General features: G+C 40.8%; 2 protein-coding genes across 3 annotated transcripts in view; one reads left to right on the plus strand and one right to left on the minus strand.

Annotated features, from left to right (window-relative positions):
- The first annotated feature begins 593 nt into the window (after positions 1–593).
- LOC112137176 (beta-1,3-N-acetylglucosaminyltransferase lunatic fringe) lies at positions 594–9,646 on the plus strand. Its single transcript, XM_024259339.2, has 8 exons — positions 594–1,096; positions 4,064–4,112; positions 6,158–6,260; positions 6,335–6,488; positions 6,713–6,798; positions 7,272–7,431; positions 7,510–7,595; positions 8,846–9,646. Exons 1-8 carry the CDS (start codon positions 734–736, stop codon positions 8,946–8,948), a joined length of 1,104 nt encoding a protein of 367 aa, XP_024115107.1. The 5' UTR covers positions 594–733; the 3' UTR covers positions 8,949–9,646.
- Positions 9,647–11,787: 2,141 nt separating this feature from the next.
- Positions 11,788–14,322, minus strand: part of ttyh3b (tweety family member 3b) — a 32,675-nt gene continuing 30,140 nt past the window's right edge. For both annotated transcript variants that reach the window (XM_024259566.2, XM_036211784.1), the window contains one exon: positions 11,788–14,216. In XM_024259566.2, the coding sequence (XP_024115334.1) occupies positions 14,082–14,216 (135 nt within the window). In that variant the 3' untranslated portion in view covers positions 11,788–14,081. The remainder of the gene's footprint in view (positions 14,217–14,322) is intronic.

Raw genomic sequence — 14,322 nt, forward strand, 5'->3', positions numbered from 1 at the left:
ACAATTTAACATCTCTGCTTTCCATCTACATGGTTGATCTTATTGTTGCTTGCACACTCTTATCCATCTTTTCTGTTAATGTAAACAGGGTCAGTGTTGAAGTGGACAACTCATAACCTTTGCCTAATAATAAATGAGAGGGTACAGTGAACATAAAACAGAAGAAGTATAGAAAATGGATGAACAATGTAATGTAGATTATATATAGTTTACTCTGGATGACATAGGTTTTGTGGAATATTTTTATGTATTTTAAATAACGCTAATAAATATACAGGATGTGATGTACAAATAAAAAGATTTCAGCATATGAAAACTGACTTGTTTATATTTTTGAAACAATAGTGTCTCTATTTGTGTGAAATTATCCTTAAAGTATTTATCTAACAAAATAGATTTAGAGTGGCATTACTTTTTGTGAATGGAAACTAGAACTGAAACTTTTTTTTTCAGTTTCAGATATCCCAAAGACACACTTTGAATTGTTCTTTTGAAATTGAATCTCCAAACCTACTCATCCATAGAGTTTACTAGAGGAGGCCCCGCCCATACGATGAACTCAAAGGGGAAGCCGCTGAATCAAAGGGCCTAAGGCCCGCCCACTGGTGGGGCTTACAAAAGCACATCTCAAAACACAGCTTCAGGGTCCCGAGTGGGAGGCTGTAAGAAAGGATGAGTTCACGCGGGACGCCGTAAACTGCTGGAGAAAGTTCCTTCTTCCACAAAGGTCAGCATGTGGAGGTCGTCAGGGGGGCCCGGGGGGTGCACCTACACACCACGTGGTGCCGCGGCCGCGCTCACCTGTCTATCACTGACGCTCGTGGTTATTGTGGGACACCCGGGCTGCGGACAGAGGGAGCCGCGTGCCGCTGCTGCGGCGGCGGGAGGGGGCGGGACAGTCCTCTCCGTGTATGTTAGGAGACTGACCCGGGAGAGGAGGGGGGTGAGCGGTCCCGCGCGGAGCGGTGCGCCGCCGCCACCTGTGGAGCACCTGTCCCGCGAGGACGTGTTCATCGCGGTGAAGACTACCGGGAGGTACCACCGGCCGAGGCTGGAGCTGCTGCTGGACACCTGGATCTCTGAAAACCTACCTCAGGTAGGTCAAAATAAGAAAAAAAAAATAGCTAATTATGTATTTATTGTTTATTTATTGAATGTATTTCTTATCAGAAAAAAGTTTTACGTCAAATGAAATTTATTTTAAAATATTGATTTAAGAAAGTGAGAAGTTTTTTTAACGTCTTTTAAATATTTTTTATAAAATTAAAATATATTGAAAATAAATGTTACATTTATTTAAAAAATATTTACCCCATTTTTTTCTAGTTGTTTACTCTACAAAAAGTGTTTATTACAGGCAATATATTTCCTTATTCTAATAATGAGTCCCTAATTATTTGGGGATGTTGTATTACATTTAACAACAATAATTCCACCCTGCAGGGTGATTTATTTATTTGTTTTTACAGTTTTTCTTTTTAGCAAAAAACAAACAAAAAAAATGAATGAATGAAAAAATAGTTTTTTTCCTTCATCATTGCTCAGTAAAAATTCCTATTTGATCATTTTTTCCCCAGATTTTATCACAGAATGATGTTCTCAGTGATGATAGCTATATCCAAAAATGAGCTGTCTCAAGAGAAGCAGCACATCAGATGCTTTCCATCCATGAAGATGGATCAACAGGCAGCTTTTCCGTCTAAACCTCAGAGTGTGTATGCCAAATGCAATCTGTTGCTCTAAAACATGCATGACAGCATCGCCATCAGCTATAGCGCTGATAATCAACAGTGACAGTAGATTTCTGTAAATTTCCCTTTAAACTCAGTATTTGAGGAGGAAACTCACCCAGGTCATCCCAGGACTGCATTGGAGGAAGAGGGGAAAAAATCAGCTGGTGTGTGAATATCTCCACATAATGGCTGACAGGTGTTGTGATTCTACCTGCACTGCCAGACTGCTGAGTAATGGAAAGTACACACACATTCTTAGTGCGAGCGTCACAAACACACCCTGGGAACGTGGCTGGATTTCTCATGGGAACTGAAGTATGGGTCTGATCACAAGAGCAAACGCACACAAACACGGATCAGTGTGAGCTGTCGCCAGTTTCCACGTGCCATTGCCTACAGGTTCACTCTGACAATCCCACCACCTCCACTCCTTTAAAGCAGGTTTAGCCTGATCCCTCTCTAACACACACAGAAGCAGATTCTTAGAGGGTTTGAAGATGACTTCAGGAAAAGAAATCTTTCTACATGCGCACACTCCAGTTATCCAGAATTCAACAATGATTATTGTTTTCAAGGATCATAGCTGACTGGTTACAAAACACAATTCTTTAAAACTTTCTTCAGAGAAAAACTCTCCATCATTTTTTAAATCCATTTAAAGCATTCCCTGTGGTCTTTTTTACTGTTTTTTTCACCAAAAATGTAAACAATTCTCATTTTATAGGGCATAGTTTTTGCAGAGTGGCAATGGTTCATTACAAATTCACTTCTGAGTTATGGGCGGAATTCTTGGTAGAATAAGCTCGGTCCCATTTCCCATCATCCTTCTGTTTATACTGTCCCCTGCTAGCTTGCAGCCCCTCACACCCCCAACCTAACATTACCAGTGCAGCAATAGCAACCAGTATTGAACCTATCCAGCCAGATATGGCAGCTCAGGCGAGGAAAACGAAGACATACATAGATCTTTTTTTTTTTCTTGAGTAGCAGAGCATGGAGTATGTTGCCCACTTACATCACTGCTACAATCTTTGAACTTTTGTATTTTTTTAATCTGCTTGTAATTTACAACAAACAAGTTATTTTTCTGATGATGGAGGACATATATTAAAAACAAGATTAAAATAGCATTTCAGAGTATTTCTTTATTCCAATCCTTCTGAATAAGCGGCAGACAAAAAAAGTTTATGTTTTATGTAGAAAATATGCTGGACGGGCCACAAGCTCCCTGCTCTGAGTTATCAGAAATGGGGAGGGGAACAGTACCAGAAAGAGGCGATTTTCTAATGAACTACTGCCTCTCTGCAGAAACTATGGCCTAGAAAACGACTTGGGTTTTCTCATTTTGGCTAAAAGGACTTAATCATACTTAATAAGCCACTGGGAGCGCTTTACAATAGATCAAAAGATGATCTGAGTGAGTCTTTAATAAAACTACAGGCTATAAACAATAGTTGGTTTAAGTAAATGTTTAAAAAGATCTACTGGTATTTATAAGAGTTACAAAAGTCTTTGGCTATTTCCAATTAAAAAACAAAAGTTTTAGAAGTTTTTAAAGATTTTAATGGCACTCTTTGCCCGCGGTTAGCTCCAAGCTCTTGTTGGATGCCTGACGGAAATATCACACAAACATAAACAGATTCTGTGCAGCTTTTCTGTCAGGCGAGGATGGAGAACTGACCTCCAGAGACTCTTGTTGTTGGATGGGAGAAACCTGACAGAACTGACAGCTCCACTTTGACTAAAACAGTTTAAAGGAAGGATTAACTTAAAGTGTGAGAAGGAACATAGAAAGAACGCCTCTGTTTACCCATTATGGTCATAAATTTGCTTCTTAGTAAACTTACAGGGCAGCAGCCTGACTTTATTATCCCCATAGTTTCATCTTAGATCCCATTGTGCAAAAATACAAAGGCACATCAGACTATTTATAAAACAGCAGTTTCTGCATGTGTGTGATGGTGGTAGTGGAAAAGGGGGGTCACTTCCTGTGGAAAATAATGAGGTCTGCGCAGCTTCCTGAAAGCACGGTGACCCTCAGTCGTGTCACTCACAACAAAAACAGTCGCAGGGACCCGCACGGCCCCAGCGTGGGGACCGGCCGCCACGCCGCTGACAGACAGGAGGCTCGCCTTTGGCCTGGCCTCCGTCCAGCATCAGCGGTACTCACCGCTGGTGTGTGGAAAGCGAGGGAAGTCCCACCTGGAATCACAAACAGACGAGGCCAATATTGTTTTTTATCACAGCTTCTTTGTGTTAGTGATGAACTCTGACTGTTGAAACAACGTACAATAATCCGTGTGTTGCATTTTTTCTTTTTATTCCCCCAGACTTACGTGTTCACTGATGGAGAGGACAAGAAGCTGAGGGAAAGAATGGGTGAGACACACACACACACACACACACACACAGGGAACTGTTTTGCTGATTAACTACAACATTATCTGCTGCGTGGAAGCAGGAACTGCAGGAACCAGCGTGCTGACTGAGCAATACTGTCTCCATGAAGGGCAGGAAGTCACTTCAAGTTCATCAACAAGCCTTTCCTCTTCTAACTCATGGAATTGTTCTGCTTTCAATGAACCATTCTTCTCATTACCAGAAAAGCAGACAAAAGTCTGAGGCTTCGTTCACACCGCCCTCGCCGTTCAAGCAGTCACTTCCAATTAATAGTTGATGTAATCGCAAGTAAATATGTATTTCAGACTTGCACATTCAAAAGTCTTGTGTTCACAAGTCGATTTGCAAGTTTCTACAACCGTTTTGGGAATAGAGGACCAATGAACGCGTGTTGAAGGCTAAACCGGATGAATTTTGACAACTCAAGGACCCGGATTTGGTGACATGGAATTGATGATGTTCCTTTCAGTTCACAGAAGTACCCACTGTTTGAGAATCGATCATAATCAATCAGTTAATAATAGTAGTTTGTGTCCGTCCAGAATTATTTAACACAAAATCTTTCATATATCAGAAAAGATATTTCACAGGAAGTAAAAGTATGCTATGGAGCAAGATTTTCACCGCTTCGACATGTTATGCCAAGCCTCTTCAAACTGTAGGGGGTGGACGTGTGCTAGTAATTGCATAGTGGCCAGTGTGAATGCCATATGCTAAATACACTTTCTTGAACGTCACATGCCTGATGTGAGCGTACCGTAACTCAGTTTCAAGTGTGTCCTATCAAGCAGCAAAGAAGTCATAAACTCCGAATTCCAGTCGGCTTGCTTTGAGAGCGTTGGGGCTCATTGACATCAAGGCTGTCAGGTCTGAAATAGGCCGCTCTGTGCAAGGTGTGAAAACTCATCTACGGCAAGGACCTAACAAGTGAACTGGAGGCTACCTGAAAATGTGCTTCTTGGTTCGATGACATGTTCACGTCAGTGCTGTGTGACACTCTGGCAAACCCAACGGAGAAGTAGTGTGAGCACGGAGCACTTCCAGGAGGAAAATGAAGGTTGTGTGAATCACAAAAGAATACCTTTCCTTGACTTGCACGTATTGATGAATGATAAATGGCGTACAGTATACTTATATAGAAGTTTACTACCATTTTAGAAGGGTCAAGGTGCCTTAAGCTTCGTTTCCACTGAGTGGTACGGTCCAGTTAATTCTGGTGACCGTTACTTTCCACTCAGTTAAGCCGCGCTTCAGCTGAGGCATTAGTTTTCACGGCACACGCGTGCTATAGACCGCTATCATGTCATTGTGTCATAGTACTGTGATGACTAGAAAAACAACAACAATGGAGGTCGTCCAGCAGCTCGTCTTTGTATTGCTTTACTTTTTGTACATCGTGTAAAATTAAATGTTTGAAAGAAGATTGCGGGCGGTTAAGATGAATACCACCGTGAAGAGACAAAAACTTTTAGATTGGATCCTGAGTCGGGAAAAGAGTCACGTGTGTTTGCAACAAAGACAAATGTCGTCATCACTTTCTGCCAATCAACGGGTGGCTACAGCGGCTCCGCCCCAACCGTTCTGTCCCACTTTTCAATGGATCTACAACTGATGAGATAGTACTGTTTTATATCTCCATTTCACCATGGAAACGTTCATAATATCAGATCGCTCAGTGGAAACGCCAACTTATAACCATCAGAAGCAATGTGGGGTTCAGTGTCTTGCCCAAGGACACTTTGACACACCTGTGCACAGAGCGGGAACTGAGCCTGCAATCTTCCAGTCAGAAGTTGACAGCTCTACTTCTGCATCATGGTCGCACCATATCAGAGGATAATACACTTTTCCTACCTGCGTACTGCCCACAAACATGCAGCTGTACGTAGTCAAACAAAAGTTGACAAAACATTTTCTCATTAAAGTGTGTTGGTTACAAGTTAAATGTTGATGCATCTTTTGTTGCTGTTGTTTAAATGTGGATATTGTTTGAGTCTGTTTTCTTGTCCTTTTTTCATGATCAGGAGATCATCTTATCAACACAAACTGCTCAGCAGCTCACAACCGTCAGGCCCTTTCCTGCAAAATGGCTCTGGAGTACGACACTTTCATTAAGTCAGGGAAAAAGTGAGTCCTGACCTCTGCAGCACAGCTGCACGTGTTCACTGAAGCAGCAGCCTCTGACCGTCTCCTGCGTGTAGGTGGTTCTGCCATGTCGACGATGACAACTACCTGAACGTCCGGCCCCTTTTGGCGCTGTTGTCTCAGTTCAGGCACACTGAGGACATTTACATTGGTCGGCCGAGTTTAGAGCGGCCAATAGAGGCGGCGGAGAGCCTCAGCAACTCTGACACGGTGAGTTCATCCAAGTTCTAACCCTAGTGGCTCTATTTATGCAACCTTTCAACCAGCGCCGGCTGTTTTTCTTACTTTCTTCGGTCTACATTAAATGCACTTGCTTTAATAGAAGTCCTGGAAGATCTGTTTCATCAGCAGACTTCACTCTGATGGACTATGATTTGCAGCGTGTCCCAAAGCTGAGGGGGCTGATCAGGCGTTCCCTGTGTGTTTGTGTGCAGAAGCAGGTACGTTTCTGGTTCGCCACAGGAGGAGCTGGCTTCTGTCTGAGCCGAGGCCTCGCTCTCAAAATGAAACCTTGGGCCAGGTAGGTCCTTCACTTGGCTTCAGTCCTAGTCACTTCTCTTAAAAGACCATAAGCTGCTGTTATTCCTCTCTAATCTTGATCTGAAACTTAAACACCAACATGTATTTGTGATTTTATCAAGCTTCATTTCATGCACAGATTTATACATGTACTTCTGCTCTCAACAAGAAAAATGTTCACAATTCTGTGAAAAAATAAACTGCATCCACTGCATTCACATCTGAAAACACTATTATTCACCAAGTGAATGGTTTGACAGCCACCCTGTGTCCTGATTGAGATATAAGTCTGAGATTAAATGACTTAAGGTTCAGTTTATCAACGGAAAAAGGAACTGTCTGAAAATAAGATTTTTGACCTTTAGATCATATTTATCGTAAATATATAACATTATTTTTAACTTAAAAAAACCCAATAATGTCATCAATTACAGCATTATAACTGCTCTTCCTGTATTCTGACCTCTGAACTAGTGATGGCGCCTTCATGGCCACAGCTGAGAGCATCCGTCTGCCTGATGACTGCACGGTTGGCTACATAGTGGAGGCTCTGCTGGGGGTCAGACTCACCCGCTCTGGGTTGTTCCACTCCCACCTGGAGAACCTGGCGCTGGTGTCAGACATACACAGACAGGTATGCAGACCCACACTAACATGACATTTGTTCACTGCGTTGTGTAGATCCGCCTGAGCAGTTGTGTTTACCCATCAGGTCACTCTCAGCTACGGCACAGTGGAAAACAGCCGCAACACTGTTAACGTGAAGGGACCATTTTCTGTGGAGGAAGATCCTACGAGGTGACAATCATTTAGCCTTTTCTCATTCATGGTTCGTAAAAAATAAGAAAAAATCACAAATGTTTTGTCATTTATTCAAAAAAAACTTAAAATAAGCTATTTTTGAAAGGGCCAATATAAAAATAATAAGAGTTGTAGTGATTATGCCTCCTCCTTTTATTCCAGCTATCCAAACAGATACATTTGGAAACTGGTTTTGTTTTATTTTGAAATCCTGTTTGGATTACTGATGTAGCATTTTTGCAACAGGAAGTGTTCTATTAAACATTTAAAGCAGAAGAACCAACTTAAGGGTTTGGCTCTGGCACTGATGTTCTTTGACTTCCTGTAACTTTTCAACCGTTACCATGATCAACATAATTTCAGCAGATTCTGAAACAGAGAATTAAATTAAATTAATATATTTATAAACTCACAGACATGAATTTTCCAATCTTTTTTTAAAGAAATGTTTTTTAAGTAACCATTTTGGTCTAAAACATTGTTTTTTGCTCATACTTTCTTCTTCTTATAGAATAAAGTGTAATGCTATAGTGCGATCGCCACCTAGTGGCCAAACTGAAACGCCCTCCAGGAATTGTTGGAGCTTCTTTGTTTGAAAATCCATCTAACACTACATGATATTAACAATCTCATTATTATTTAAATAATATATTTTACAGTATGTGAACTGTATCAGATTAACATAAATATCTTCAAAACTTATATAGGTTATTAATTTATTTCTAAACAAATGTATCTAAATTTGTAATCCATGTAAACTCAAAATTGTATTGATTTGAATCAAGAGAATCAAAAGAATCGGAAAAGAATCAAATGTATTCTGGAAATGATTGCTGATACCCAGCTCTACTTAAAATCCATACATCAAATATGCTTTGCATAATTGAAACTAATTGAAAAAATGACTAATTACTCTCCCACTCCTAAATATGTCATCTTTACTAACCAGTTTTACTGTTAAGGATCCACTTTTAATGGAAAACCTAAATTATTACCAAATATTTAAAAAAAATGTCAACACGTTTGCCTTTTACAACTTTGACAAACCATGTCAGGAACAAAAGTTAAGCTTTTGCTACATGTTCTGTTGTTCTTGTGTAAGTCAGCTTCATTCAGCTTGTTTTACTACTCCGAGCTTCCTGAGTTTGTCCATTGTGTACTCAGCTAATTGTTTTCACAGCTTTATTTTGAAATCCCCAGCTGGTGGCTTCCAGGCATTGTAACCCTTGCTTCCCTCCCTCGCTCAGGTTCAGGTCTGTCCATTGTCTGTTGTACCCGGACACTCGGTGGTGCCGCGGGGCCTGGATACTTCAACAGCCGTCCCCGGAGCGGCGGGGAGGGGCGTACTGATGGAGAAAACAAGCGACTCCTCAGAGACTTTTTCCGCATCAGCCTGATCTGACGTCTGGAGAAAGTTGCTGTTTGTCTACAGCAGCATGACATTTTGAAACTCCAAAAAGTCAGATATTTTAAAAGAAGAACAGAAGATGTGCTACTTTTTTTTTTTTTTTTTTTGAGGAGACAAACTTCTCTTGGTTCTAGTCAGTATTTGGCTCTTTGTGAAGTAACATAACTGAGCACTTTAAGATTTGAGTGTCCTGTTTTGCATCATTGGATGAACTAACAAAAAGGTGCAACATTTGGGTAGATCAGTTTTCCTCATCATTTCAATCCTTTTAGTAAATGTATTTAACTCTTCATACCGTAATTCCAGATTTATCAAGCTGTCACTTTAAGCTCAGAGACGAAACGCTTTTGATAAGTGGTGGAGACTGGCTGGCTGGCTTTTTATGATCTGAACCCCGCAGAGACTGCTTTTAAGATGTTGTGGCAGTGAAGCGACTGCATCCATTTAGATTTTTTCTTTTTTTTTATGAAACAACTCATGTTGAGTCATCCATATTTTTCTTAGAATGAGAGCTTTTCCTTTCAACAAGGCGGCCTTTTCATCCGAACTGTGGATCTGAAAGGTGCACGCTCTGCCTCCAGTATCTGGACTGTATATGGACATCATTAATTATTAAAGAAATGTATATTATGCAGATGTATGCACACTGTTCAGTTGTGTCATCTTCTCTTTGGACATTTAGGAGATTTTGGACTATTTACACTCAAACAGCACACAATCAGACAGAAGCGAAGCTGGAATCTTGAAGGATCAACTCAGGGCTTCTTGCTTTAAATCTAACAGTATCAGGTTGAAGGATTTCTAAAACTGATTTAGGATTAATATTGGGGGACAGTGACACCTACTGGCAAAAGCTGTAACTGCACAAAATAAAATATTGCTGAAGTTTGAAAAATGTTTATGTTAAATGTGAAAGTTTGAGGCTTTGTAGGCTCATAAAATACAACATCCCTGCCATCAGACTGAAAGAGTACTCTCACTTTTTCCAGAAACTGCTCTGATCATAACCTCCTCCTGTGTTTTCCTGCTTCGTTGGGTTTATTTATGCATGACTTCTGTGAAATGTTTTGCTGTGTGAGCAGAAAACGCTTCAGAGAGTGTTTCCTCGGGAAACTGCTTTGACATGCGCACCGCGGTCTAATGCACATTTCCTGTTATCCCAAAGGAACACGCGGCAAACATACATACACACAGCTTAGCAGCTGAAACTCAGCGTGTGAGGCTATCATTAGAGCAAATGATAATGTGACGCTCACTGGTTTATGTAGATCAGGACTCCTCTATCCCTCCATTGTGGATCTTTGGCTTTAAAGGAAACTATTTGAATAAATATTGTTCGTTAAATTCTTGTAATCTGCTGCACAACAGTATAGTTGATGTTCAGGAAACGTTCTTAAAGTCTTTTATTACATTTACATTTTGCTACCTCACATATTTGTTTTTTATATAAGGAGATAAAGGATCAAGAGAAACCAAAGTTATGATAGAAAAGTCCATTTTTGATTTGGCTTTCTTGCATTTTTAAATCTGGTAAATTTGCTGCATGTTTAACACACAGTGTATTTTATTTTGAAAGGAACTTCTATGTGCTGCTATCAGAAGTAAAGAAGTTACATTTGTTCAATTATGGAAAATAATTACACTTTAAAAAATAAGTTATTGTAAATAATTTTAAAACTATATTTTATTAAATAAAAGGCTTAGTGGCCACAACAAACATAAAGTGTATTTTTTAAAACTTTGAGATGTAAGAAACTCAAGCAGCTCTTTTAGCTTTATTTGTTACAGATTCCTCATGTAGAGAAATACATCATGATGAAGGCAGAAACCGCACTGCTGCAAGTCCTGCAACTCAAAGGTCCCTCAGAAGAATGGCCACTAGAGGGAGATGATACAACAGTTATTGAGCCAAAAATCAGAGGAATCAAGTTCAATCAATTCCAACTGAGTCAATGTGAATAAGTGTAGAAGTGGGAAGAGGACTCCACACGACTAAACACACTGTTTTTTTAATGTATAGTCCGTAGCATCAAGGAAAAAACAAACTCATTCTTGAGGAAAAGCAGGTGGCTCCTTATTTTAATCCGTTACTTGATTAACATTTTGAATAAATGCATAAAACAAACAATAGTGTAATTTTAAATTAGTATAATTGTAATTTGTGGTCTGTGACAGACTGGCGACCTGTCCAGGGTGTACCCCGCCTTCGCCCATCAGTGGCTGGGATAGGCTCCGGCACCCCCGCAACCCCGAACGGGATGAAGCGGTCTAGTAAATGGATGGATGGATGGATGTAATTTGTGGTGTTATCCATTAAAAAATGAGTGAAAACTCGCTTTACTATGTTAAGTTAAAAAAACAGATTTTATCCCGAGTTTTCTCCTCTTGGGCGGGAGTGGGCAGACCTCGCCTTGCTCTCTCCTGGGCCTCCCGTGGGGATGGCGGGTGGTTACCTGAAGGGTGGGGAGGGTCTCATGCTCAAACAACTCAATGACACAGCCCGGGGGCCTTATCCACAAAACTGTGTTGATTTCAGTGTGCAAATGTTGGAGCCAGACGTCAGTAAGCACCAATTGGTCCGAATCAATCTGACATTGCTATGGCAACCACTAATACCAATCAGGAGTGAGCTTGGTGGGAGTCCACACCCATTGAACAGATAACTCTAGTTTTTTCTTGAATTAGTCTTCAAACTCTTCCCTTCTTCTGACTTTTGCATACATTTTACATTTCCACAACTTTGTCCCTTTGGCTAAAAAAAAAAAATACTTATAACCACAGTGCGTTAAAGTTGCTTTTATTTTTTTTTTACATTTATTCCAGGCTGAATATCATTACAACAGTTTTGACATGAATATCATTAATATCTTAGTTGAACCATCAAAAATAAAAACAGCCATAGAAAACATTGTTGCTCCGTCACATCTGCACACATCTGTATTTGAAGTCTTGTCGAGTGCACCGACTCACCCACGCACACACAAATCCAGACGCACAAACCCACTACTGACCCTTTTGTCCCGTCAGATCCGGATTTACCAGATCAGAAATCAAATACGACAGACGTGCAGACGTCACCGAAACACGCTTCTCGAAACAATGCAAAACAGAGTCATTCACCATTGAGAGGAAAAAGCTGCTCTTGCCTGTACGTCTTCTACGAAACAGTTAGCTTTATTTTTATCTTTAAAGTTTGATTTTTTTTATTTTTTAACAAGACAGAGGGTGAAAAAAAGAAACGTGTTTGGATGAAGAGCTTAAAAACATTATGAAAGGCCACTAAACAGTGACTAGTCTCACAGATCTTAACATCGTTTGCATCAGTGGTGCAAGAAAACACTGTACGAGACTATAGGTAGCATTGTTACAGCATGGAAACTGGTAAAAATCACACATGTAAGATTGTCTCGCTAGCACGAGAAGTGGTCATTGATTAATCGTGTTCCATTAAAACGCAGTCCAGGAGTGGTAGAGCTCTGCCCGTTCGGCTAATGAGACCTTCTGTAAAAAGCTACCACTATGAACTACATTACCCACAATGCAAATCAGTGATGTGCAGCTACTGCAACTCCAAATGTGAATGTAAACAGTTAAAAAAATTGAAAAAAAATCACTGAAGCTTTTAAAGTATTCAGTGAGTATGTGTGGCATGTTTGAGTGGACATACTGTACACGTGTGCGTTGATGTCTGCGCAGACGCTTCGCAGACAGTCACACACCTAATACACTGTAGTTCCAAAGAGTAAACACTGAGATAGAGCGCTTCAGTGATGTCTCACACAAAGGTTCACAACTACTTTTGTTTGTTTTTTTATACACTGTACAAAGTTTCCCAGTGAGAGGAAAAAACACTGGCAGTGTCACAGGCAGTTTGTTTTACTTCCTCCTGTAGTCTTCTTCAAAAGAAATTGTGCTTGTGAGTTGAAGTTAGAGAAAAACTTTGAAATCCAAAGAAAACAATTAAAAAACAAAAAAAAAAACAAAAGGAAAGACAGGTTGACACAAAAGGAAAAACTGAAGTGGTCACAGTATCAAATTGATGATGTAATAAAAAAAGCTTGTAATGTAATGCTTCCGTTCAGGTAAAAACGAACACTTCTGCCTTTTTTTAAGCTACTATCTAAATTCACATACGCTTTTGAACAGGAGAAAAAAATCCAGAGTAAGAAAAAGGTTCTGTTCCTTTCAGTCCTGGACGTTTGACAGCTTCATTTAGCACCTGACTAATGTTAAGTCACAACGTTCAGTCCAGAGCTTCCCTTGATGAAGATCTTTTCTTTATCTTGATGAAGGGGAAAAGAACATCCATGCAAGTTCCCCCTTTTTTGTGGATCGAGTCGAGCACAACATCAGGCGCTCTTCACTTCTTTCTTAAGTTTTTTTTTTTTTTTGGCACAGGTTGACCCTTCTCGTGTCCCTCGACTCGGACTCCACGTAGAAAGCAAAAGAGGGGATTCCAGGATCACAACGGCATTTCTCAAACTGTGCGAGTGTGTTAAGTGCAGAACAAGCTGGAGCTCACAGTTTCAAAGTTAGACAACAATGCTAATGTTAAGAAGGAATGTGAGCGTGGTGGCACAGTTCATCTCTACCTAAAACATGGCTTTTGTGATTCACTGGCTTAATATTTATAAGCATGAGTAATCAGTTAGTCGATCTGCCAGATTGTGTGTTTGTGTGTGCATGTGTGAGAGATACAGCAAAGAATTTCCAAGATAACACAGCACACCACATTACCAGTAAAGAATCAACAGTCTACTTTTCATGAGTAAAGCACATGTTTGATATTTACAGCTCTGTACAGAGTGTGTTTGTTTGTGTGTGTTAGTTGTGTGTTGGATTTCAGTGCTCGTGTGCAGCTTTTCCGATCCGGCTGGATGAAGAAGCTGCAGTGGGAACACGTGACGATCCGCGGAGAGAAGAAGAAACAGTCCTCTGGGTGGAAGTGGGCGCTCAAAGTGCAGTCATTTGCTGGGGGTGTGCGGTTCCGGCCCGGTGCTGGAGAGCTTGTGTCGGATCTTGCTTTTGGCTGTGAGAACTGGCTCGAGGCAGTACTGGGGAGGGTGAAATGTTCTCTAGTGAACCGAGGACTGTGGCCGGGCGGCGGCGTGGGGCCGACTGGCGGGATCCAGTTGGTCGTTGGGAACGGAGCGTCGGTTCTGGTCCGGTCGGTTGGTGGCGAGGTACTTGGCTCTCATACTGGAGGTGTACTAGAGAGACGGGAAACACACAGGAAGTAGAGACAGGAAAAGGGGGCAAAGAAAGCGTAGACGGAGAACGATTAAGCATTATTCAGACATGGAGATTGATCGATAG

Source organism: Oryzias melastigma, linkage group LG1 (assembly GCF_002922805.2).
Source record: "Oryzias melastigma strain HK-1 linkage group LG1, ASM292280v2, whole genome shotgun sequence".
Lineage (NCBI taxonomy): Eukaryota > Metazoa > Chordata > Actinopteri > Beloniformes > Adrianichthyidae > Oryzias > Oryzias melastigma.

Excerpts from the sequence above, each read along its gene's own strand:
- LOC112137176 (XM_024259339.2), top strand. The coding sequence starts at position 734 with ATGTGGAGGTCGTCAGGGGGGCCCGGGGGGTGCACCTACACACCACGT. Across the intron at positions 4,113-6,157 it reads GAAGCTGAGGGAAAGAATGG|GAGATCATCTTATCAACACA; the intron begins GTGAGACACACA and ends TTTCATGATCAG. Across the intron at positions 7,432-7,509 it reads TGTCAGACATACACAGACAG|GTCACTCTCAGCTACGGCAC; the intron begins GTATGCAGACCC and ends TTTACCCATCAG.